This window comes from Rhinolophus hipposideros (assembly GCF_964194185.1).
Source record: "Rhinolophus hipposideros genome assembly, chromosome: 5".
Taxonomy (NCBI): domain Eukaryota; kingdom Metazoa; phylum Chordata; class Mammalia; order Chiroptera; family Rhinolophidae; genus Rhinolophus; species Rhinolophus hipposideros.
The window spans coordinates 68,772,604-68,799,875 of record NC_138051.1 but is presented as its reverse complement, the minus strand read 5'-3'; the positions used below and the strand labels follow the sequence as shown (position 1 = coordinate 68,799,875).

The window sequence follows — 27,272 nt, the reverse complement described above, 5'->3', positions numbered from 1 at the left end:
CAATGAAAATACATCCTACCAAAATTTTGGGGATGCAGCGAAAGCAGTTTTAAGAGGGAAATTTATATCATTACAGGCCTATGTCAAGAAACAAGAAAAATCTTAAAGAAATAACCTCATGTTATACCTTAAAGAACTAGAAAAAGAAGAACAAGTGAAACCCAAGGTCAGCAGAAGAAAGGAAATAACAAAAATCAGAGCAGAACTAAATGAAATGGAGAACAAAAAGACAATAGAAAAAATTAATGTGACAAAGAGCTGGTTCTTTGAAAAGGTTAACGAAATTGACAAACCCATGGCTAGACTCACTAAGATAAAAAGAGAGAAGACACTAATTAACAAAATCAGAAATGAAAAAGGGGAAGTCATCACAGACACCACAGAAATACAAAAGATCATCCAAGAATACTATGAAGCACTATATGTCACCAAATTCAATAACCTAGAAGAAATGGACAAGTTCTTAGAAACATATAGCCTTCCAAGGCTGAACCACGAAGAACTGGAAAATTTAAACAGACTGATCACCAGTAACAAAATTGAATCAGTCATCCAAAACCTTCCCAAAAGCGAAAGTCCAGGACCAGATGGCTTCACTAGTGAATTCTACCAAACCTTCAAAGAGGATCTAATACCAATCCTGCTCAAACTCTTCCAAAAAATTCAAGAAGAGACAGTACTCCCTAATTCATTTTATGAGGCCAACATTACCCTGATACCAAAACCTGGTAAGGACAACACACACAAAAAAAACTACAAACCAATATCTCTGATGAATACAGATGCAAAAATCCTAAACAAAACTCTAGCAGATCGAATACAACAATGCATTAAAAAGATTATTCATCACGACCAAGTGGGGTTCATCCCCGGGGCACAAGGATGGTTCAACATCCGCAAATCCATCAATGTGATACATCACATAAACAAAATAAAGGACAAAAATCATACGATTATATCAATTGATGCAGAAAAAGCATTTGACAAGATACAACATCCATTTATGATTAAAACACTTAATAAAATAGTCATAGAAGGAGAATACCTTAACATAATAAAGGCCATCTATGACAAGCCCTCAGCTAATCTCATAATTAATGGTGAAAAACTGAAGCCCTTTGCTCTACGTGCAGGAACACGACAGGGCTGTCCCCTATCACCTCTGCTTTTAAACATACTGTTGGAAGTCCTTGCCAGAGCAATCAGGCAAGAGAAAGAAATAAAAAGCATCCCAATTGGGAATGAATAAGTTAAATTGTCACTCTTTGCAGATGACATGATGCTATATATAGAAAACCCTAAAGACGCCACCAAAAAGATATTAGAAACAATCAACGAATATAGTAAAGTTGCTGGCTACAAAAATCAACGTACAAAAGTCCATTGCATTCCTATATACTAACAATGAAATCTCAGAAAAAGAATTACAAAAAACAATTACTTTTGCAATTGCACAAAAAGAATAAAATACCTAGGAATAAACTTAACCAAGGATGTAAAGGACCTATATGCTGAAAACTATAAGACATTTTTGAAGGAAATTGAAGAAGACACAAAGAAATGGAAAGACATTCCATGCTCATGGACTGGAAGAATCAACATAGTTAAAATGGGCGTATTACCCAAAGCAATATACAGATTTAATGCAATCCCCATCAAAATCCCAATGGCATTTTTTAAAGAAATAGAACAAAAATCATCAGATTTATTTGGAACCACAAAAGACACCGAATTGCCAAAACAATCTTCAGAAAAAAGAATAATACTGGAAGTATCACACTCCCTGACTTTAGCTTGTACTACATGGCTACAATAATCAAAACAGCATGGTATTGGCAGAAAAACAGACACATAGACCAATGGAATAGAATTGAGAACCCAGAAATAAAACCACATAAATATGGACAGATAATTTTTGACAAAGAAGCTAAAAACATACAATGGAGGAAAGACAGCCTCTTCAATAAATGGTGCTGGCAGAATTGGATAGCCACGTGCAAAAGAATGAAACTGGACTGTTATCTGTCACCATGTACCAAAATTAATTCAAAATGGATCAAAGACTTAAGCATAAGACCTGACACAATAAACTGCGTAGAAGAAAACATAGGTACTAAACTTATGGACCTTGGGTTCAAAGAGCATTTTATGAATTTGACTCCAAAGGCAATGGAAGTAAAAGCTAAAATAAACGAATGGGACTATATGAAACTTAAAAGCTTCTGCACAGCAAAAGAAACCATCAACAAAATAAAGAGGCAACCAGCTGAATGGGAGAAGGTTTTTGCAAACAGTGCCTCCGATAAGGGGCTAATATCCAAAATATAGAAGGAACTCATGAAACTCAACAACAAAAAAACAAACAATTGAAAAATGGGCAGACGACCTGAAGAGACATTTCTTCAAAGAGGACGTACAAATGTCAAATAGACATATGAAAAAATGCTCAACATCACTAATCAGCAGAGAAATGCAAATAAAAACCACAATGAGATATCACCTCACCCCAGTCAGAATGGCTATCATCAACAAGACAAATAGTTACAAGTGTTGGAGAGGCTGTGGAGAAAAAGGAACCCTCATACACTGTTGGTGGGAATGCAGACTGGTGCAGCCGCTATGGAAGGCAGTGTGAAGGTTCCTCACAAAATTACAAATAGAATTACCGTATGACCCAGCAATCCCTCTCCTGGGTATCTACCCAAAAAATCTGAAAACATTTATACATAAAGACACATGTGCTCCAATGTTCATTGTAGCTTTGTTTACGGTGGCCATGATACGGAAACAACCAAAATGTCCTTTGATGGATAAAGAAGTTGTGGTATATATACACAATGGAATACTATTCGGCGTTAAGGAAAGATGATATAGGAACATTTGTGACAACATGGATGGATCTTGAGAGTATAATGCTAAACGAAATAAGTCAGACAGAAAAAGCAGAGAACCATATAATTTCACTGATATGTGGTATATAAACCAAAGACAACAAAAGAACAAGACAAATGAGAAACAAAAGCTCATAGAAACAGACAATAGTTTAGTGCTTACCAGAGGGTAAGGGGGGTGGGGGGTGGGAGATAAGGGTAAGGGGGATCAAATATATGGTGATGGAAGGAGAACTGATTCTGGGTGGTGAACACACAATGGGATTTATAGATGATGTAATACAGAATTGTACACCTGAAATTTATGTAATTTTACTAACAATTGTCACAGCAATAAATTAAAAAAAAACACAAACCTGCAATAAATCTGTTTACTGTGTTTGCTGAGATTAGGAACTTTGATTATGCCACATGTGCTCATTTGGGCTTACCACATCTTAACTTCTAAATTACGATATGTGGAAAAAGCAAAGACTCACCGAGGTTGGAGAAATATTTCCGGGTTGGAGGCCCATCCCAGCCAGAGTCTTGGCTAGCTCCACCGCGTTCACCCCACAATTAGGGGCCACGTTCGCCTGACATCGGATGTGGACATTCATTTTACACACTGGAGGGAATAGAAAGGGATCCAAATTCAGAAAGTAGCCAAGTCAACATGTGCTGTGAAAGAGAATTTAATAACCTGAGAGATGATGACAGGGGAATTATGCAGGCTGAAAAATGCTATCTTCTCATAAAATTAAACTTATACTCCTAACAATCCCTGACATTTTTATCTATTTCTGTTCTGTGCAGAAGCAGAAAGCCTGGCATACTGAAGAATAAGAGATTTCAAATACACTTTTTTTCACTGTGACTTGATGAAAGACATTCATCTAAAGCACGTGTAACAGTCACTGCCGATTTAACAGCATGATTCAACAAAGATCAAAACGTTCATCAGAGTGAACAGTTCACTCAACGGAATAACAAGGACTTATGCCAATTGACTTTCTGCTTTTCCTTCGCTCAGGAAGAAGGAGCAGTCTACACGCCACATGCAGATCGCTGTTCAGCCAGGATGGAAATGGTGTTTCTAAGAGAACAATTCTCCGTGAGGCTTTCTGAGTACTGTTGTGGTCGGGAGCCATCTCAGCAGAGCATGGCATCCTGTACGGCTGTGGTTCTCAGTGCTTGCAGCCTGTGGTTCTAACTTCTTCATGGAGGCAAAAAAAAACCAAGGGTTTTAAAGGTCAAAGTAAACGGCAGTTGGAACAGGAGCGTGAAGCAAGCTCAGCTCCTGTGCACAGGAAGCTGACTTAGGGTGACGAGGGAGCAGAGGTTTAATCAGCAGAAAGTTCTGATAGTTTCTTCATATGGACCCTGCTGATGGGAGGCAGCAAACCAATTGCTGTTTCTGGAGTGTCACTCCAACTTTGGAAGCGTGCGCAGATTCTGGTTGGATGGAGGCTGAATTCATGTACTTAGGGTGCAATTCTCTTCTCATTCAGAAAAGGAATCCCCAATCAAGTGGAGAGCTCTAAAACGTGTCCTTGCAAGGGAGGGGCCCTGAGGCTTATGCTTCATTAGCCTCATGGGAAATCCACCTCTCTCAGGAATGCTGGTACGGAGACACACAAGCCTACAGTAGCCTTTCTAAAGCAGCATGTGACAATAAAAGCAGGAGCAGAGCAGGTGTGCTCCCTTCAGGGGCACGAGGGACAAGAACAGTGCAGAGGAGCCCACGCATGGCTCCACATGTCAGCAACAATCATACAAAAGCAGAAAGCGACTTCCAAGCTGGGAACGCACACCCACATGAGACCGTCCAGCTCAAGATCAAGCTGTACATGTGCTGCCTGCTTTGGTTATATGAAAAAAGAATCATTAAGCGGTGTTCTAGGGAGGTACAAGGATTGGCCCTTCTGAAACACAAGTGACTGGTCCCTTTTTTGTTGCCTGAAGGAGGCTTGGTTAAGTCCATGCTTTCAACGAAAGTGAGTTATCCAGTTGCACTGATGGCAACCCTGCCTCCCCATGAGAGCCACATTGTTCAGGCAAGAGTCAATGGGGGGCGACTCAAGGCCAAGAGCTCCCCAACTCCTATCAGGAGGGGTCAGCCCTACCCCACATCCTTTGCTGCGGCAAAAGCTCCAAACACTGGGCATAGTTATTGCAGTGCAAGCCCATGACCAAAGCTTCAGTGTCCTTCATTCCATCTACCCCTCCCATCTCTACCACAGTTCTCCTCGAGAAGACCCAGGGCAGCTTGAGTTATGCTTTTATAACTCAATTCCTGCTTATTTCTGGTGAGACCTACTCTCCTGCCAGTTCTGACTCACAACCCAATCTTCTCTTTTGGCTGTCTCACGCACTACCCTCTTCCACTTCTGACCAGGATCCCATTTTTTTCTTCTTTCAAATGTCTGTTTGAACTCACAATAACTAGTATGTACTCAGCACTAAATGGATGATAGCCAGCTTACTAGAACACTGAATTTAACAACTGACTTAATAGTCTATGGTTAGGAAACCTGTGAATCAGATGTAGTTCTCTTTCCCTGTGAATCAGATGTAGTTCTCTTTCCAAGCCTGACAAGGGACACATCAATATAGAACTACTAACATGTTAATTAACACAGTATTTAAAACTATCAGTCCCAAGTCAGATTCTGAACCTATGTAATTTCAAAAGCTCACAGCCTGGTGTTCTCATGAAGAAGTGGGTACCCAGTCCCCCAGCATCATCTCACTTTTACACTGAAGTCCTTGTCGCATTATCCCCCAGAGCAAGGAGCCACAGTGATCGCAGAACGTTGGCACTTTGTAGTTGTGGATGCTGAACTTGTGTGGGATGTTGATTCCGAACCTCTGTTCAGCAAGCTGTAAAAAGAAAACAGGAAGACAAGAGCTAACATTCTACACCAACATCTTTTGTCAAAACTGTAATAGGAGCCCACACAACGCACAGTGTTGCTATGACACCTGAGCTGGGTATATTATTTTACTGCTCAGCCACAAGTAATTACTCGGGCCTCACGAAGCAGACTAAGCATATTTCCTAATGAACAAGATTGGACAGAAATGTGTGTACATTAGAATGTTCACCATTTGGGGAGATAAATAGAAGTCGAAATGTCTTTTCATCTGTGTTTCTGCCCCTTCCAACGTCCTCACACTCATGTCTACTTCCTAGAACCTTTTAACTTCAAGATTAAACAGGTCAGTTATAGGCTGCATAAACTTGCAATCACCACAGGTTCTTCCAGAAATTGTGTTACAAGGCGGGGGTGGGAGGAGGAGGTGGCAACCCAAGGGCATGGAACCTCAGAAGGAATTCATTCCACAGTGACATGCAAGCAGCTATCTTATTCGGCCCTTCGAGCCTTTGCCATTTGTATTCTGACACCTGAGTGCAAAGGTTTAATCTCAGATACGGTCACTTTTTGGCCTTTTGGCTAAAATCAAGTGTAATCCCACATACTGCTTCCAGCAAATAATTAGACTACGCATATGCTCTACAGTCTATATCACAATTTGAAGCAACAACAGATCCAACGTGCCAAGGAGTGGGGCAATTACTACCCCGCTTGAAACTTTTCTGGCCTCTTTCTCATAAAAGAAAGTAACACGTCTCTATGTATACTCTTTAGCAATCTTGTATGAATACAATAAAAAACCATTGAGTTCCAGAGTCAGACATTTCAATGTATCTATAAATCCACTGCTAATTATCAGAAATACTCCTTCTGCTTTTGACCTCCAGAATTTAGAATGTATGCCTCCTCCAGCTGTATGCAAATACAAGTGGCAAGAGTGAGGGTCAAACATTTATGTACAGATATACATCCTCCCTGAAAGGTCTTGAGAGGCTGGAGGAAGCCAACAATCACCTTATTCAGGAAGCACAATTCACAGCTAATAACATACTCATCACATAAATTAATTCTATCTTGTCTAATCCTCACAAAAATTGCATGAGGGAAGTACTGATTCCATTTTAAGGCTGAGGCTGAGAGAGAAGCTAGCTAGCAAAGGAAGGATTTTTCATTCAAATCCCAGTCACCTGATGCCAAATTCAGGGATTCTTTTCACTCTTCCAAAGCTCTCTCCAAATTACTAGTAGAACTGAATCCCTATAACTTATACCCAGCTGATCACAAATGGGATAACCTTAAGGACAGGTCACGCTACACAGTACAGAAATACAAATGCCATAACATAAAAAAGAGAGAAATTCCAATTCTGATATCACCACTGGCTTTAAGGAATGTGGAAGGGAAGTAGAAAGGAGGGAGGGAGGGGAGAGGGGGGCAGTGGAAGAGGGGAGAGAGGGACATAGAAAAGAGGAGAGGGAGGGAGAGAGAGAGAGAGAGAGAGAGAGAGAGAGAGAGAGAGAGAACACATGCCTGAGCATGAGTTCATGCAGACACCTAATTAGCAAACTGCTATCCTCTTACCTTTGAATCCACTTTGTTAATATTGTTTTGGCAAGTGCAGGCTGTAACAATAAGATGATGGCAGCGCTTATGGACAACACAGGTGCACACTAGGAAATTAAATCCACAATTATACATTTATCAGAAGCTCACAGTCTGGCCAGTTACACTAGATCGAGGGCTGGACCAAGCCAAGGTGCTTGATTTGGACGTCTGGCCCTCATAATGGCCGTCAGTGCTCCCGCCGTCCCTACTTTCTTTATCATCGTCCTTACTCAGCCCTTGCTCATGCTTCAACGATTCTTATTCAAGTCCTGAGCTTAATTCATCCCTCCTGACTTTAATCCTTCCTGTGCCTACCTCCAGGAGAATCTTCTCACAGTATGATTCTGGTCATCTTGCCCCATGAGCCGAACCTTCAATGGTATTTCACTGCCAATCAATAGAGTTCAAATTTCCCAGCCAGATTTCGGGCCCTTACCTGTCACCTTTCTTCTACGGGAACTCTTTGTTCCAATAAAAACTAGACTAGTTGTTCTTCCTGGAGCAAGTCTTCACCCTCCCCTATATACTTTCCATGTCCTTCTCAATTCCAAAGATATCTTCCTTTCCTGTTGCCAAACTCAATCTTAAGTGTATTAACAAGACATAGCTTTAAAAAATGGCACTTCCATGAAATTCACCACCCCAGGTTACCCTTCTAGACCACCTCTCCCCCTTCTAATCTCCTATCCTTAGCCTGCTCTCATTTCAAATTTTCCACATGTAGCCTATAATGCCTGTAGAATTCTCAGCCAACATGACGCCTTGGACAAAGTAGGCATTCATTAAATATTTGCAGAATGACTCAATCAATTGTTTGAATATTTAGAACTTTCTGAATAAGCTTTTTCATTTTCATCTAGATAACTGACATAGTGCAGACAGAGTCCAGTTGCCCATTAATGGAGGAACATGTGCAATGAAGCAGTATGAAAATATACATTATTTTAAAGATCTTTCAAGACATGTGGAAGTTTTCAGGATTAAATACACAAAGGCAGATGACATGTCAGCAAATAGCAACTATACTTTAAAACAAATACAGCTTTCATCAGGTTGAAGTCTCAGGAGAACCACATTGACAGTTCCCAGATAACTGGTCTTTATAGATGAGGGGATCTCAAAACCATCCTGCACACAAAAAACCCTTATATTCCAACGCATTTGGTTTTTTGTTGTTGTTTGTTTTGTTTTTTTTCAGTTAAATTGGCTAGAAGTTTATCAATTTTATTGATCGTTTTAACAAACCAGCTTTTAATTTAGTGGATTTTCTCTATTGTTTTCCTAATTTCAATTTTACAGATTTCCACTCTAATCATATTATTTCGTTTCTTCTGCTCGTTTTAAACTTAACTTTCTGCCCTTGTTCTAGTTTCTCATGATGAAACTTACATTATTGATTTTGGATCTTTCTCTTTTCCTAATATATGCATTTAATGATATAAATTTCTCTCTGAACACTGCTTTTGCTGCATTCCACATATTTTGATTAAATGTATAATTGATTCTTGAACAATGTGGAGGTCTGGGGCACCGACTCCTTGAGCAGTCAAAAATCCACATATAACTTTTAACCCCCAAAATTTAAGTTGTCCCTCAGTATCTGTGGGGGATTGGTTTCATGCCACCTCATCCCCACCCCCAGAAACCAAAATTCACAGATGCTCAAGTCCCCTAAACAAAAGGGCACAGATCAATGTATACAGTCAGCCCTCTGCATCCACAGACTCCCAGCCATATAGGTATTTATTGAAAACAGTCCACATATAAGGGGACCTACATATAAGTGGACCCAATGGTTTCAAACCTGTGTTGTTCAAGGGTGAACTGTACTTTCATTTGGTTCAAGATATTTTTTTTTCCTCTTGAGTCTTCTTTTACCCATGTGTTATTTAGAATGTATTGTGCTTAATTTCCAAATATCTGGGGCTTCCCACTTATCTTTCTGTTATTCATTTGTCGTTTAATTCCATTGTGGTCTAAAAAGATACTCTTTATGATTTCTATTTTTTAAAATTTGTTTTATAGCCCAGATTGTGGTCTATGTTGATAAATGTTCCTTGTGAACTTGAGAAGATTATGTACTCTGCTATTGTTAGATGAAGTATTCTATAAATGTCAATTTGGTCAAGTTGTGATATCCTTACTGATTTTCTGCCTGCTGGATTTATCAGTTACCTACCGAGTTACTTAAATCTCCAACTATAATAGTGGATTTGTCTATATGTCCTTGAAGTTTTACCAGTTTTTGCCTCATGTATTTTGATGCTTGTTTTGTTAGGTGCATACACATTAAGGACTATTACATCTTCTTTAAGGACAGGCACCTTTATAATTACATAATGCCTCTCCCTATCCCTAATAATTTTCTTTGTTCTTAAGTTTGCTTTGTATGTTTTTATTAATGTTACCATGGTATACTTGGCATGCTTTTGATTAATGTTACTATAGCATACTTTTCTCCAATCAGGTATTTTATTTTATATCTCTTAGCAAGATGTGAACTCACTGGTGTGTTTATATCTCCTGACCAATATACTTTCCTGCTTTTTAAACAGCAGGTGGGCCCACTGAAAATCAGCCCATTAAATATCCTGGCATTATGCATAAGATGGACCAGAGTTGACTGCAGGGCATATCCTTAGGTTGGAGAGGTCCAGGCCAAAAAGTAACACTGAGTCTGACCTGTGAACTATGTTCTTATTAGGGGCTGAGATTAATAGCAAGAGGTCAATTATTGTTATTATATGGATTATATATTCATTTTTTTCTAAATTTCAGGATGTAACAGAATTGTTCATACATACTAAAGTAAAAATTAGATCCAAGAGTATGTCTTATTTCATTCTAAGGAAAATAATGTTTTCTCTCACCTCCTTTGGCAGAGAAGGCAGGATTTCCTTACTTACACATAGGCTACTACTCACTCTAGGATATGCAGTGCTATTTTACCAATCATCTGTAGCATACAGATCAAGAAGATATTACATGTATAAAATGTGTGATGATAGCCAAGCGGACAAGATGGGAGGCCCCAATAAAAGACAAGCCCAATCCAGCCTGGCTAAATCTCCTGAGTAAGGAGTAGCTTTTACTCTTCCCACTTTTATTTCATTCCAACTATACCCGAACACTAGTAAGTTGGGTTGATCTGAGAATTGAGAAAATCAAAATAAATTGAATCCATAATAACTTACAAGATCATTAACAACTTAACTTTGTTCATTTCTCACATTAAAAAAATAAATAAAAACAATTTAAAAAGTAACTTGGATAATAGCTTCTATTTCCAATCAGGTAAAGACAAAACACCATGGTGCTACTTCTCACCCCTATTGACAATGGGATTGTAAAAACAAAACAAAAACACACAAAAATTTATCTTTAAGATTCAAGGGCTCTGCTCACAAAATGACATTACCTTTTAGTACTTTCATGTGATTGCAGAGACAAAACGTTGAACAATTAAACTTTATTAGGTATCCTGACTTTAGGAATAAAAACATCTCCTTTACATTGTCTAAAAAACATAACCAAAATTTAACCAAAACTAATGAGTTGTAACTTTATGGCGGGGTGAGGGATGAGTGGTGTCTCATTTGACCTACAGAGTTATTTTCCATAATATTAATGGAATGTATCCTGTTTCCTCTTGGTATAATCACATTTCAACATAGGAACAAGATTAAACTTAGTTTTTAAAATATTTTCTTACCTTGGCATTGATAACCCTGTTTTCCAAATACTCCCCTGTTCAAGACAATAGAGAAAAAAGTTACCATCAGTTGAATGTTTCAGAAACAATGCTCCTATAATTACAGTACTTAAGGAAAACAAATTTGGTCTTCTGATTCTTTATGAAAAACACACTTTTAGAGAAGAAGCAAAAATGTGCTTTTTAAGCCCTTGTTTGTTACCACAAGACACAGAGGAAACCATCTGATGTATGAGAATGCGCCAAATGATATAAATGGGTGGGTATTGGTCATTCTCGTTCCACCCACTTCTATGGCAACCCCCAAATCCTCATGAAAATCAGCTCTCATCTGTGTGTCTGGGCCTCAGCCTGAAGCATCACTCCTCCACCTCACATAGCATTCTCTCTCACATATATGTGAAGGTGTGCAAGGGATGAAGTAAACATAGATACACCCTTTTCCCTTGCTCACATCACCTGGAGTCCATGGGAAAGCAGAAGTACAGCCACCATATGCCCATCATGCTCAGTTTCCACCTCTGCCTCTTCCCAGTCTAGTCTCTGGGTGATAGCAATAGAACTCTCATTCTCATTAACAAAGACCACATTTTACTAAGCCCATAGGATGTGCTGGGCACTGAGCCAAGTGTCTGACATATGCCATCTCATTGAATCCTCACAAAGCTATGTGAAAGAACACACAAAATAGGAGGGCTAAGAGCACAGACCCTGAAGCCAGATGGCCTGGGTGTGGTTTGGGGCAAGCTGTTAACTTCTTCCAGCCATAGTTTCCTCTATAAAGGGATAATGGATCACCGTATGTACTTCATAGGGCTATCACGAAGATCAAAAGGGTTGATAATGTAAAATACTGAGAATAGTGCCTGGAACTTTAAGTGCTATATAAAAATTTATTACATAAACAAAATAAAATTATTGTCTCTAAATTGCAAATGAGGAGAACCTGATGGGTTATACAACTTGTCTGGGTTCACACATCTAGCTGGTGGAGTCCACACGTGTAACCATATATATGTAACACAAATACCAATACTGTGTGTGTGTGTGGTGGGGGGAGGGAGAAAGAGAGAAAAGGCTGGTTGGGTGGGAGTTATTTCCTTCGTGGAAAAAAGTTAGTGAAATTAACAAATAAGTTTCCATTAAGAACGTTAGTTGAGGTCACAGGTTGTCACCACAAATACCTACAGGGACAGGCGGTCTCATACAGGAGGAAAGCAGAACGGTGTGAGAGGAAATAAAGCGCAATGAACAGTAACCTTCAGGTCAGGCAGACCACAGGGAGAGGTGAGGCTCCAGATAACTAGACTGTGCAAACTGCTACAAAAAAGGAAAATGGGCTCAAAGATGCCCGAGCTTCTGAGTTTTTTCAAAAGAAAATGCAGTAGGATCTTTTTTCTTAAAGACTATAGTTGTCATAGCAAATTTGTAGGCTTCCTATCAACAGCGTTGGAGGCCTTTAATTTTAGACAAGACTCTATTCTTGGTTAAAAAATTATAGAAATACTAACCCTGGATTCTGACTGCTAAAACGAATAAAATTCAAAGTAATTGCAAAAAACAAACTAGAAACTAATGGACCAATATTCAGAAATGACTCTGAACCAAGTGCTTCTACCTTAAACAAAATGACTCCAGTTTGCAACAAAAACGTAGATCTCCTTTCATGCTGCAGATACGAAACTGTTTTCTCCTTCTGAGATGGGTGTGTGTGAGAGGGAGTATCCCTTCTCTTTCCAAATATTGACAATGTTGTCTCTAATGGAAGATAACTATTACTTAAATTTATTTTACATTATAGATTTGCCACTAAGATTAAGCTTGAGTCACATGTGTAGGAAAGATACGTATTGCCCCAATTCATCTAGAATTTCTCAACTATTAATTATCTCAATTCCTAAATGCCAGGGATCATAGTATATGATCACTAAAAGTTATTACCCTTGGCTGCATACCATAAGGCTGAAGACTACTGTGTACTTACTTCACTTGTAACAATTAACTTCCATAACTCAGCATGTGATTCATGCCTTCTAAAATACAATACTGCTGATATTTGTTTATTTCTCAGGAGATTTAGTGGTTTATTGGTTGATTTAGCCTCTCAATGAGTGCTTTTTGATCAGTTCATGATTCATTAACACCTTTATTAAAATGACTGGAAAAAGAAATAACATCTGAAACTTGGATCTGTAAATTCTTTTGATTTTTTTTTTCCCCATTGGGAGTTAAAACGGTCAGGTCAACATATTAGAATAAGAGACAAAAATCAAATCCCAAAACAATTCTTAATAATCATGTCTTCTCCTGAAACCACACACAACCAGAGGAAGCCTCTATTACAGGGAACTCTTAGGAGGAGAGAAGCCAGGTAACCTCTTACCAGATAAACTCCCTGCAGTGAGAGCAGTAGGTGGGCTGCCTCAGGTATGTGGCCATAAACTTGTGTCCATTGATCTGGTGCACTCGCCTTCGCATCGCCCTTTGGCGCTTCCTGGTAAAATGTTTGAAGATCCGGTCTCTCTGGAGAGTAGCTGCATATTCAAAGGAAGATATAAAGAATAACGTGTCATGAATCTACCTGCACCTAATGTAAGAGAAAGTTTGATAGTTCAAATACTATTGTTTCTTCAAGAAGCACAACATCTTAGAAACTCATCATGCTTTTCTAGTGACCTTAAGGTTCTTAATTTTTAAGGTTAGACCTATGTGCAGCCTGACATATCCACTGCCTGCTTATAACTGGCTTTCTTGAGTCAGTCCTCCCGGTATAGACCATAGGTTTCCCAGGGTTTCAATACTCCAGTATGTGACAGCGGCATGGTCTCCTAGACCCTGTCTTGCTGTCTGGGATTCAGGTCCATCAACTGGCTGTAACTGCTGGGCTGGTAAAAGGGTTTCTCCTTATTCCGCTTTCATTATTCTGGCATCCTCAAAAACTGAATGAGTGGGCTGCTCACAGCGCAGACAGTGAGAGCACTGCCCAAAAGCATCAGTCCTTGAACCACCTCTGTGAACCTGGAATAGGTAGAAATTAACTAGGAATAGGTGCAAAGTTCCTTTTCTAATCTCACATTTTTAAAAACAGTGTCTCTTAATTTGAACACTCTGAAAACTATGAGCCATCTAAAGACAGCCAATGATGACCCCACGTAGTTATACTAGAACTCTGCCAGTGTATGCAGAGACTTGTGATTAATACAATAAAGATTACTTCTTCAATACAGCTTTTCAATTAATCGCTGATGCAAAGGAAATTAAAGGAATTGTATAAGAATAATATGCTAATGAATCTTAAAACCTGGAAAAATAGAAAATTTCCATGAAAATATAAATGACCAAAATAAATTGAAAAAGAGCTAACTAAACCAAATAAGACTAATTTTTTGGAAGAAATTGAGAACATTTTCTAAGAACTATCTCTCAAAAATCATCCAGGCCTCAATGGTATCATGTGTGAATTATTTTAAGCCTCCAAGGGCAAGATAATGTTAATGGTTAAGCTGGTTCCAGAATAGAGAAAGGCAGAAAGCATCCATTTTTTTATAGAAAACTATGGGATACAGTGCTAGGGCTAAAAGATGTAACTGATGTATTCTAATATACAACAGAAGAAAGAAATCAGGGTTAGTAACCACATTTTATGTCATGGACAGTCTAATAAAGCTTATGAATCCCTTACCAGAATAAAACTTTATAATCTATGAAAATAAGATATGTAAGATTATAAGAAAAATCAAGTATCAAAATACTATTTAAGTGAGATAGAATAATATATGTTTCTTCTATAAATTAAGTGCTTAGTGACAGACCTAGTTACTATACTAATTTTGAAGTAGTGAAGAGGCTAAGTTGCATTTCATATTATCTGTGAAAACTGTAAAATAATAAGAAAGTAATCTGTGATTTCTATTCTGGTAACGTTTAAGTACTGCTAATACAACTGTAGTTTGTTTATAAATGGAAGAAAAGGCTACATTCACATTATAGGTTAATGAAAATAAAGATGAAAATTTTTTTCTCTGGTCAAATTTCTGGACCATCTAAATTCTAATTATGGACCCCAGGAAAAGTACCCCCCTCTGCTTATGTATCAAGCTCACTCATAAATATTGATGCAGGGATATTCATTATTGAAATCTGTGTAGTTACAAAGTGAATAGAGAAGCGATATAAGAAAATATTAGTGAATATTTTCATGTTATGGGGTCTTTGCCTTCCTATTATTTTACAATTAGTCTCCAACATAAATGTTCCTTTCCACTTAATAACAGCATCTTTTCCTGCTCATCACACTGGCTTGTCAGTTGACTGGATATGATAACACATGCAATGAATGTTGTAATATGCAATATAAACTAACTGCACAGTAAAATTGAAAATTTTGCAATTGTAAAAGTTGAAGAATTTTCATTTTGGGTGTTTGAGAATTCACACCCAAAGCCAATGGTAGATAAGGCTCTGGCAGAGATAGATCAATTAACAACTGCACAAAGAAATTTGATATAAAAAATAACATGATGGTGGTGATTTTAAGAGAATTTGAATATCAACATATAAGGAAGGGTCCCTGAGAAAATAATGATGACTCAAATACTTGTTAAAAATATCCTACTTAAAACTGTACTATAAAAATATAAAATAAAATGAAATAGGTAGTACTCTGGTAGAACAAAATTGTTTGGAAAAAAAATCTTTTTTTCTAAAAATTAGCACCTAGGGCAAAAATATAATTTGCTCAATTTAATATTTTCAAAATTTTAGTTTCCTTTTTCAAATTCTTTCTCACACTTGTTAACTATTAACAAAATCTAGGTCTTGTTTTGAAGGATTTATTTTACATAGACTTTTCCCAGTAGCAATTACATTCAGACAACTAGGAACTTGTATACCATCTAGCATTGTCTTAAAAGAAAAACCACTGCGACCAAGTGGGAATTTTCCCAGGAATCTAACAATGAGTACAACATTAGACAATTTCTTATTATATCTGATTCTATTAACAGATAGAAAATAAGCATGATCATTTCATTAGATGTTGAAAAGGCACTTGATAAAATTTAACTTGTCACCCAATTAAAAAAAACCTTTTGAAAAGTAAGACTAGAAGATTGTCTCTTTAATATGACTAAATTATGCTCATAAGTCAAAAACATCAAGCTGAATGGTACATTTTTTTAAAGTCCCATGAAAGAATCAATAAGACCAATTATCGCCAGTATTACTTAATATTACTCTAAAAGTACTTGCCAAAGCTGTTAGAAATGCAAACAATACAAAAGAGAAAACTACTGGGAAAAGCAGGCAAAGATATGATTATTTGGAGTTGTTTCATAAATAACTAGCAACTCAGGAGAATTCAGCCTAATCTATTAAAAACAGCGTTCAATAAGATGGATAGTAAATAATCATTAAAAGTCAACTGGTCTTTAGTATATCAAAAGAACCAAATGGAATATATAATTAAGAATCCCATTCATATAGCTATAAAACCAAATTATCTTGGGATATGTTATCAGAAGTACAAGATTTACATGAAGTAAACTATAAAAACCCAACTAAATAATATGAAAAGATGTGTGAAAATGAATTTCTTAGAGAGGAAGAAATGGTATAAAATTGTCAATTCTTTCTAAAGTATCCTTATCTCATGCAATAAGGATTACAAAACTCTAAAGCCATAAAATAAAGATTTACACTTCAGAAAAACTTAAAGTTCTAGTCCTCAAAAGCCACAAAACAAACAAATTGGGGAGAAAAGGATTTGCAACACATGACAAAGGGTTACTATTTAAATGTGTAGAAATCAATGGGAAAAAAGGATGAACAATCTAGTAAACAATGGGGCAGAGGATGTGAATAGGTAATTCATAAAACTAAAAACTCAAACAGACAATAAACATACCAAGATGTTCAATCCTATCCAAAATGGATATGTAACAACCAGGACATAAAGGACATTTTACTTCTTAAATTGGGAAATACTTATAAGGATTGCTAGCACGCCTCCTCTTACAACGGCGTGGGGAGGTAGGCACCTCCATCCTCTTTTGATAGCAATAAAACCCGGGCTTCAGTCCTGACCCGGCTGCCTTCTGGCTGTGTGTATGCTACAAAGTCTGTGTTCCCATCTATAAACCAGGCAGTGTTTTCCTTATAGGTTTCTTTTTCAAGGACTGGATGAGGTAATGCATTCAAAGTTTTTTGCACAGAGCTAGGTACATGGTAGCATGTGACACCTGTAGTTATTTCAAGAACACAGTTGACCCTTGAGCAGCGCAGGGGTTAGCGGCACTGACGCCCACCGCCCCCCAACCCCCGCCCCGCATGCAGTGAAAATCCAAGTATAACTTTTGACTCCCTCCAAAACTTAACTACTAATAGCCTACTGTTGACCAGAAGCCTTACCAATAACATAAACCATTGATTAGTACATATTTTATATGTTATATGTATGATATACTGTATTCTTACAATAAAGTAAGCTAAAGAAAAGAAAATGTTAAGAGAATCATAAGGAAGAAAAAATACATTTACAGTACTTACTGAAAAAAATCCACGTATAAGTGGGCCTGTGCAGTTCAAACCTGTGCTGTCCAAGGGTCAACTGTAATTTTTTTTGGGGGGGCGGGGGATCAATTTGACAATACCTGTCCAAATTTTAAATGTGTATTTCCTTTCACTCAGCGATGCAACTTCTATGATTTTTTTTCTATAAAAAAATACCAGAAAGCAAGAATGTATGCTATGTAGATATCAATTGCTACATTCTTTTTAACAGTAAAAATTAGGATTATGCAAGAAATCTCAAAGAATGAAATGCAGAAATAGCCAAAATGAATTTGGCTAAGACACCAATGCCTTCAGAGGCTCCAGCAGTTAAAACGTACCGCTTCAGTTTTTTGTGTTGGTGTGTGTGTAAAATCTTCGACAAGCAATATAATTATTTCCATCTCAGGTTTCACATCCGTCTAAAGAAGATAAAATACACCCTTGCCCTCAGCCCTATGGGGATTGTGTCAAAAGCAGTATTCCAGAAAGGTTCTTACAATGTTGGATAAAAGTCACATAAGAACAGAAGTCACTCTACTGTACTGCTCTCTTTCATAGTACTTCCAGGAACCATTTAGTAACCACAAGACGAACAGATTTTAATGTTCCTTTGTTGGCAGATGATAAAAATTGGCCTAATGGTATCACCCTATCTAGCCTATGTTATCAACACCTTGATACCCAGCTCAGAGCTGGCCAGTGCAAAACTTGTATTGAATTACTAAACATAACACATCTAGATGCAAATTAAATTCTCCCTAGGGATCTAATTACTAAGAATTTACTTATTTAATCCCTTAATACTATAGATTGGTTAAAAGGTCAGCTCACTTGCATTTTTAACATTTCATGAATTGAATTCTTGTTTTGTTTTTTCCCTCAGCAACTATTACCATAGCACTATCATAACCTGTGAATTTTCCAGGTGATTCCTTATAGCCAGAGGATTTAGGAAGAAGCTGCTTGTAGCTAGCTTGTAGTCCTTTGTTACTTACTGCCTTTCACTTCTCCTGGAATGCTCTTCCCTCTTTTTTCTTTCCAACTAGCTAATTGAGACTTGTTTTATATGCCTCAGAGCCTAAGTGACCTCCCCCAAATCCTGAATCAAGATGAAATGCTCCTCCACTTTACGTTTCCTCAGCAAACTGGGAGTGCACCTCGGTCTTTTCCCATATTCCATGACACTGGGGGTGGCTGTCTCTTTCACCTCTGTGTCCCAGGTCGTAGTTGGTCATTGTAACTAAGCTTCACTCTCCCCTTTTCTTTACCTATTCTTCTGCATGTGTGTCTCTTTTTGTTTAAAAAGCAAACAAACACACTCATGCATGTACTCACACACACCTGGGAATTTGCAAGACAGTTGGTCATTTAAGAAAACTGGGTAATACTTAGACGTTCATCATTTATATCCCTCACACTGTGAACCCCCCTCCCCCCATCCACTATCCCTCCGACCTCACCTTGTCTTGTACACCTGAAACTAATAAATTAAAAAAAAAAGAAAAAATAAAAAAGAAAGAAAACTGGGGCCGCACGGTTTTAAATGGCTTTCCCTGACACTGTTCTCTTGATTGATGCCAGGAGCAGGAAGAAAGTGCTCTTGGATGGCACGCTGTTCACCCGAGTACAGATCCGACACCTACTTTATAATCAGAGTACAGAGGGAGCTTCCTCATTGTTTGGATGGTCTCCTGTTGATGTAGGACTGAGTTAAAAGGAGCACAAAAGACTATTTAATCCTGTTTTGCCTTAAACCAACACGGGCTTTGAGATTCTCTCAGATCACATGTTAGTTGAACACGTCAGGCAACTCTAACATGCTTTGTAGCCAAAACTGGCATCACAACTTCTGTTTTGCTCCTGAGGTACTCAAAGCCTCTGAGTAAATAGGAAGCTGGCTCATTGCCCCAGCATGGAAACACATTCCAGTCTGTAGGGGCCTGCAGGCCCAGAGCCCTGATCTGAGCTAGTTTGGAAGGTCCTCTCATTGACAGGGTGAGAAATGATTATGTTAAATTCAACAAAGATGAACTATTTTGAAATGTCTATTTCTTCAAGTCTGGTTGCCATCCTACACACAGTTTTGGAGAACTTTAGAATGTACACGCGACTAAGAGCCACCAAAACACAGCAGGATAAGTTTTCATGGCAAAAAACTTGTGCTGGACTTGAACTTGTATTGCTAACATGAGGCTTTGTGGGGGAGGAGAGTCTCTGCAAACTCCGTAAAACTGTTTTAACTTTACCTCAAAAACAGTACATGCTTTATCCTCTTTAGTCTTTTGTTCTACCTACCTGAATTTAAGGTTTTATATTCCAGAGGTAGAAATCTGTACTTGAAAGTACTCCTGAAACATTGTGATGTGAGCCAAAAGCACACATCATGGCTCCTTAGTTTCAAATGATTGTAAACAAATTATATCAGAGAGATAAAATCGATGGTATGGCACTTTTTAATTTACAAAATTACTGATATAAAATGATGAAAGAGAATAACTTTGATTTAATGTCAAATGCAATTTAACTTTAAGTTGAATTTCCTTAATTTCAAACACACTGAATTTTCTACTACCTGTGGTTTGTCTTTCAGGGGCGGTGTCGAGGAGGTTATGCAGCCTTTCTACACAGCAGGTGAAGAGTGTGGTGGTCAAGGAAACAGGGTCCAGACCACCAGCTGGGCCTGAATCCTGCTTCTCCTCCTTATAAACTGGGTGACCGTAGACAAGTTGCTCAATCTCCTATGCCTCAGTTTCCTCTTTTGTCAAATGTGAAGGGCAAGAGAACCCTCCTTCAAGGGCCATTCTGAGGACTTGCTCACAAGTGTAACATAATTAGAAAAGGACCTGGCAGGTAACAACCAAGTGTTACCTATTATAATTGTTATTAAACCCTTAAGTCAAACTAAAGAGTGCAAGAAATAGAAAGCGTTTTTAATTCAATGGACTAATTGCCTAGAAGAAAATTCAATACCTAGGAAACCATTACCTAGAGAAGTTAAACACTGTGCCCAAAGTTGATCCAGTTAGCTAGGGCCAGAACGACCACCAGTATCCCCCTCTCTTGACTTTACCCCAGGGCTCTGGGTAACACCACACTGCACTTTGTCCTTTATTAACATTGGGTCTCCTGGAAAATAATCAATTTTCTAGGGAGGAAACAAAACTAACAGGAAGGTTAAGTGAGGTCAAGCAGCCAATGATAGAAGTGGGGACGCCAGACTATTTACTATTGTTGAAAGACTAAGTAATGCTATCAAATGTCTTTTTTTCTTCTTCCTGAGATATTTGTTTTATCATTTGTGCATGTGGCAGGGAATAACTGTGAGAAAAACAAACAGGAAAACCTTAGAGTTAACCAAAAGTTACTGGTCAAGCAAGAACCAGAATGTATTATGTTTGTTTATGTCTCCAAAATATATCCCTGAAAAGTAATAAGGTAAGGTAAGGAGAGAATATTGCTTAGTATCATCAAACACACTGAATAATCAACCATCCAATCACAGAACTGTGTGCAAAAGAATGATGCATAGCAATTCACACTTAGATGATCCCTGTCTGAGACAATAATGATATAAACAGAGAAGGATTAGGATACGTATTAAGGGAATACGTACCTTAAATGAGTCTTTACAATAAGTACATACAACCAGTGGGGGAGAGCATTCAGTGGGTACTGAGAGCAGAGAGAATCACAGGAGTTACACATCTAGACCTCTGATTAACTAAGGAAGACTTCATAAATGGGCTCAGATTAGCAGTTGTTTGGAAACGAGGAAGGAGGACTTGGTGAATCAGGATAGGGAGAGGGTTCCTGGAATTTGTGCCAGCACCGGTCACAAAGGTTGCAGCAAAGGGTGTTGGTATTTTACAATGGCAAGCAAAAGCCCCCAAATGGCACTGAGTAGTACAGAATCTTCTGGGGTTTTTTGAAAAGAGCTTAACCACATGACTCATAGTGCTTTCCAAATTCAGATTGAATGATTAGACTTAATGCGTTATGAGACCTGACAGTACAGGAGCCTATACACAGGTGTTTCTCAGAGATCTGGCTCCCTCTTTGGAAGTTCAGTCTACATAAACACCTACCACCATGCAAGCACATGGGGATGACTATCGTCGACACAAGCAAGAGAGAAAAACAATGTTATTAGACTGACTCTCTTGAGTAGGGCTCATGGCTCATAGCACCATGGAAACTGAGCCCATCCTCACCCATCACTCCATCCTCCTCTGCCACCAGAAAGGTGATCAGAACAGAGTTCCTGGATGTGGCTAGGCTTCCATCAAGAGCCATGGGAAAGGCCTCTCACTCCATTGTTACAAGAAGAGAGTCCTGACCTCCCATTGCCCTCTAATCTCGTTACCTTCTTCACTTCTGGTATCTATGAGTACTGTTCGAAGTACAAACTCCCCGCTTCTGATCCTTGAGTAAAGAGACCTTGGTTCCACCAATATCTGGTTCCTCTCGCTCTACAATTTCTCCATTCACCAGTTCTTCTCCTCCACCCAACCCTGAAATGTGTGTATCCCCCAGGTTCTTTGCATATCATTCTGCTGCTCTTTCTGGATGTTCATTCATCTCCTCAGAGATGAATATGTTCTCTTGGCTTCTAACAATTGGCTGTACACTGAGGACTCCCAAATCTGAGGCTCTAATTCTGGCTTCTAACTATTAAACTTATTTCTAATGGTATCTCAGCATTTCTCCAAAATATCCTTAAATTACCTAAAACTTGACATTTGTAGGCTGAACCCTCTTCCCCACCTCTTCAACCCACTCTTCCTCTTAGATAACAATACCACTATCCTTGGAGTCATCCAGAAAAAAACCCTGAGGTGTCTCCAGATCCTTCTTCTCCACCCATAACCAATGGTCAAGTTCTAGGATACCTACCATGATCTGACTGGATCCCTTCCTTACATGCTTACTGGTATAGTTCATGCCTTCTTCTTCCTCTCATTTGGACTGTCTAATGGTTTCCTAATTAGTCTCTCTGCATAAGTTTGATCCCTCTGCAATCCATCCTCCATCCATCCAGTTATGCTTATGAAACATGGGTTGAATCCTATCACACTCTTAGTGAGATGACTTCCTTGCAACAGTCTATGTGAGTCTCCTGTATGGAAATTAGGCTTCCTGTAGTTGTCCTATTTTAACCACAGTTAGGTAATAGGGGTAGATTTTCCCCCAAAGGGTGGTATTTGCACTGTCCAACATCTGAGAGAAAGTTGAGTCCTCAGAAAGCAAGAGGACTTTCAAGAGGGACCTTAGTCGGGTGACAGACAAGTCTTTCTCCTTGGTCCTCACTCTCTGGGGTCTGGACTTGAGGCCCCAGGAATGGGGCGTCTACAATGCTCTGCAGAGACAGACATGGGTAGGCTAGGAGGAGTAAGCCCACTAGTGATGGCACAGGGAATGTTAACCATCCCTTGTAAGAGAGACCATCCAGTGCATGTTATTTTGTGTACAGTTCAGCTTCTGCCATTAAGCCTGGCTTACCTAGTCCAGCCAGACCTGAGCTCTGCTTCAGAGAGTGCATTAAAGGGGAGCAACCACCCTCTGGGGCTACCATGGTAGAGAGCATCCTTGTGAAAAGTGAGGCTCCCCCGAGGAAGGTGAATCCTGGGGCATAAAATGTCTAGCCACATCTCCCAGGTGGCAGGTCTCCCTGTTGCCAACCTTGGAGGACCAGGGGTCCTTTTATTAAGAAGCCAGAAGGTGTTACACCCTTCTACTAACTCTGTTCAGTAGACATGAATGCCAACATCCCTGACTCAACACCCATGGTCCTCAGGATCCTTTCCTGTATCCTCCTCCCTTTTATTCTGCCACATGACTGGGCTCCTTTGGGAGTCTCAAAGAGTTGGTGGAACATCCTCAAAAAGCAAGGAAACTGGGACATACATCCTTTAGCTCCCATCTGTCATTGGTTGATGGCTGCCTCAGGGGAAGGGGGCATTAATTCTTCCCTATTTCCAGCCTTCTTTTGTGGGCTGAGAAAAATATGGGCAGGGTACCCATATTATCTGCATAGAATGAATTTATACTTACCCTGGTCCTGATTTCTTACAGTGTTTCCCCGAAAATAAGATCTAGCCGGACCATCAGCTCTAATTCGTCTTGACCCAGTATTATATTATATTACATTACATTATATCATATTATGTTATATCCGGTCTTATATTACAGTAAAATAAGACTGGGTCTTATATTAATTTTTGCTCCAAAGGACGCATTAGAGCTGATTGTCCAGCTAGGTCTTATTTTCAGGGAAAAATATTTTTCCCCGGTATTTATATTTTGTTGTCACACATACTTCTTAATAAGCTGCTTCAAACTCTTTGTGGAATGAGGTGAAGCATAAATAGAAAATTTTTACAATAATAATCTTCAACTATTATTGTGCCTACTCCTTTCTGCATACCCAATTTCCTCTTGCTCCCTAAGAAATTCCCTTTTGCTCCCTAAGATCAAATTCAAGAATCCTACAACTCCCTTCTACACAATTGGTAAGGATTTCTAATTGGTTGCTGTGATTCTACAAATATGTCATTTCCCGCCACTGATTTCATCCATAAATAGACTTCCAGTTGCCATGTCTGCATTCTTCAGTTTTTAAAATGAAAATTAAACATTGCTGAGTGGATCATCACTGCCAGCTTTCAGGATGAGGAGGAAACACGTTTTGTTCCATCAAATTTGGATTGGATCATTATTCTCACCGACGAGCTGGAAAATATCTCAAAATGGTATTATCTTCAAATCCAAGCTTAAGTTAGAGAAAATATCTTTACTTCATATGCTTAAAAATGGAAGCATATTCCATTTATCTGGCCATTTTCCTTTTATCCTTCATTACTAAATTTGAATTGAGAGAAAATGTCCCACTCAGGGTATCTCCTGTCTCCCTGATAACCTTTTGAACTTAATGTAAGAGAACAATGAAGCTATAACATGGTTTCAACTGGCAGAGCAGAGACAACATGTAAACTATCTCCTTTTACTCTTTTGTTGTTGTTGTTTGTAAAAGTAATATATGATTATTACAGAAAACTTAAATGATACAAAAAATTGTAAAGAAAAAAGTTTGTTTTTAAAAATCATCTTAAATCTTCCTATACTTTGAATATTTTGGTGAACCTGCCAAATATATACACTGTATAGATATACAATCTTACATAAGTAGTATCATACTCTATGTGTTATTTGCTAAATGCTTTTCACCTAAACATCTTCCCAGAATTTTTAAAGATTTTATTTTTTAGAGCAGTTTTAAGTTTGAAATTGAGAGGGAGGTACAGAGATTCCCCATATACCCCCTGACCTAAATATGCACAGCCTACCCCATTGTCAACATACCACACTAGAGTGGTACATTTGTTATCATCGATGTATATTTGTTATAATTGATGAACCTACACTGACATATCATAATCATCCAAAGTCCATAGTTTACCTTAAGGTTCATTCTTGGTCTTGTATATATTCTATGGGTTTGGATAAAGTATTTTCACCGTCCTAAAAATCCTCTGTGCTTTGCTTATTCATTTCCCCTTGCCCACGTCCTGCAACCAATGATCTTTTTACTGTCTCCATAGTTTTGCCTTTTCCAGAATGTCATATAGTTGGACTCATACTCGTGTAGTATATAGTCTTCTCAGATTGGCTTCTTTCATTTACTAATACGCATTTAAGGTTCTTCCTTGTCTTTTCATGGATTGACTGCTTTTATTTTAAGCTGAATAATATTGCATTGCCTGGATGTACTACAGTTTATCTTTTCACCTACTAATGCATATCTTGGTTGCTTCCAAGTTTTGGCAATTATGAATAAAGCTGCTATAAACATCTGTATACAGGTTTTAGTGTAGACGTAAGTTTTCCATATCTTTTAAAAAGTTACTACTTCTGTTTTTATAGCAATTAATACTACAGTTACCACTTAATCATCATGTCTTATAAGATGAATACACATTACAACTAACTTAAAAATAAACTAATAGCATTAACATACCATCTCTGTGAAAGTAGGGTTTACCTATTTAAAATCTCTGGATTTTTTTCTCATTCACTGGAAGCTTAGGGGCTGCTCTCTCTACCCCCACACCAGCCTCCAAGCTCAGGTTGGTCTTCCTTCCTCACACACACACACACACACACACACACACACACACACACACACAGATTCTTATACAAACAACCTGTCCAACCAGAATCTTTTCCAGATAAACATGTGTTTCCTGTTTGGCTAATTCCATTTCCCTTTCAATTTTTTTTTCTCTTCTTTTTCACTAGCAGATTTCTAAGGTCCCTTCTAAGCTCTCAAGTTCTGATTTTAGAAAAAAGCTTTGCAGGATATTAGCCATGAGGAATCATTGGCTGATCCTCATGGCCTAATCATTTCCTTCTCCAAATATATGGCTGGAATGAAAGCAATGCTTCCTCCCTCATGTTGCTGATTCAACATGACTTTTAAAACTACAGCACCATTGCTCATTGTAAAAAGACTAATTGAAAATCTAACACTGAAAGTGTTAGATAAAATACCTTTATCACATAACCAAATTTCCTGCAACACTGATGCAAGGGTTTTGAATCTCAGCCAGCTTTTTATGATAGTTTTTTAAAAAATTAAGGCAAGGAGACAACTGCTTTAATTAAATGTCATTTATATCATATGGTCACTTCTTGTCAGACGCTAATAATTTAGAAGTGTGTATCTTCATTACTAGGTTAGGTTTTTGTTTGTTTGTTTGGACAATTGTATTATGCCTTCAACAGGAACAAAATAAAATTAAAAAGAGATGAAGAAATTAAACTTGTTTTTTTTTTCTTCTCAGTGTAAACAAAGGTTTGGTATTGACTGGGATTGAAAACTCTGATGAAAGTAGATTTTTGGATTAGCAATGAATCCAATGTTGTTATCCCTGTGCTACCAGAAAAGGGAACATTCCACTAGTCAAGGACAAATGAATTACCTTTTCTTAAAATATGATTTCACTGATATGTGGGATATAAAACTGAAAGCAACAAAGGAACAAGACAAACAAAGAAACAAAAACTGATAGGCATAGACAATAGTTTAGAGGTTACCAGAAGGTAAGGGGGGGGGTGGTAGATGAGAGTAAATGGTACCAAATATATGGTCATGGAAGGAGAACTGAATCTGGGTGGTGAACACACAATGTAATATATAGATGATGTAATACAGAATGGTACACTTTAAACCTACATAACTTTACCAACTATTGTTACCCCAATAAACTCTAATTTAAAAAAATTATTCAAAGGGCTATTTCTTTATTACCATGAATAATCCAGTCTATATCCTTGAATAAGAGTTCATACTTTTCTGGGAAAAACAGATGTAGACAAGAATACTCCAAAGAGCTAGATAAGATGTGACAAATGCCTCCATCGTCTGAAATATTTAGTACCAGCTCAACATACCACATTAACGAAAGTGGATATTTTAGCTTTAATTTAGAGGTTTACCATACTTTAGTAAACATATAATCTAAATACTCAGCAGTTCAACAAACTGCTAGGGTTATTGCTGAAAAATGAAGAGCAATAGACCTCTCAACCCTAAGGTGTCATTCAATTCACAAATCATTTTTGGGACAAGGAGGCATTCCGCCCTATTTTGGATAC

At 38.2% G+C, this 27,272-nt stretch overlaps 1 protein-coding gene across 1 annotated transcript in view; it reads right to left on the bottom strand.

Moving 5' to 3' along the window:
* PRKCH (protein kinase C eta) overlaps nt 1–27,272 on the bottom strand; it is a 217,048-nt gene that overhangs the window by 86,748 nt on the left and 103,028 nt on the right. Inside the window, exons 3-7 of the mRNA XM_081049156.1 lie at nt 13,450–13,600; nt 11,067–11,101; nt 7,331–7,419; nt 5,624–5,753; nt 3,371–3,498 (exon numbers count right to left, since the gene is read on the bottom strand). Of these exons, the coding sequence (XP_080905282.1) occupies nt 3,371–3,498; nt 5,624–5,753; nt 7,331–7,419; nt 11,067–11,101; nt 13,450–13,600 (533 nt within the window). The remainder of the gene's footprint in view (nt 1–3,370; nt 3,499–5,623; nt 5,754–7,330; nt 7,420–11,066; nt 11,102–13,449; nt 13,601–27,272) is intronic.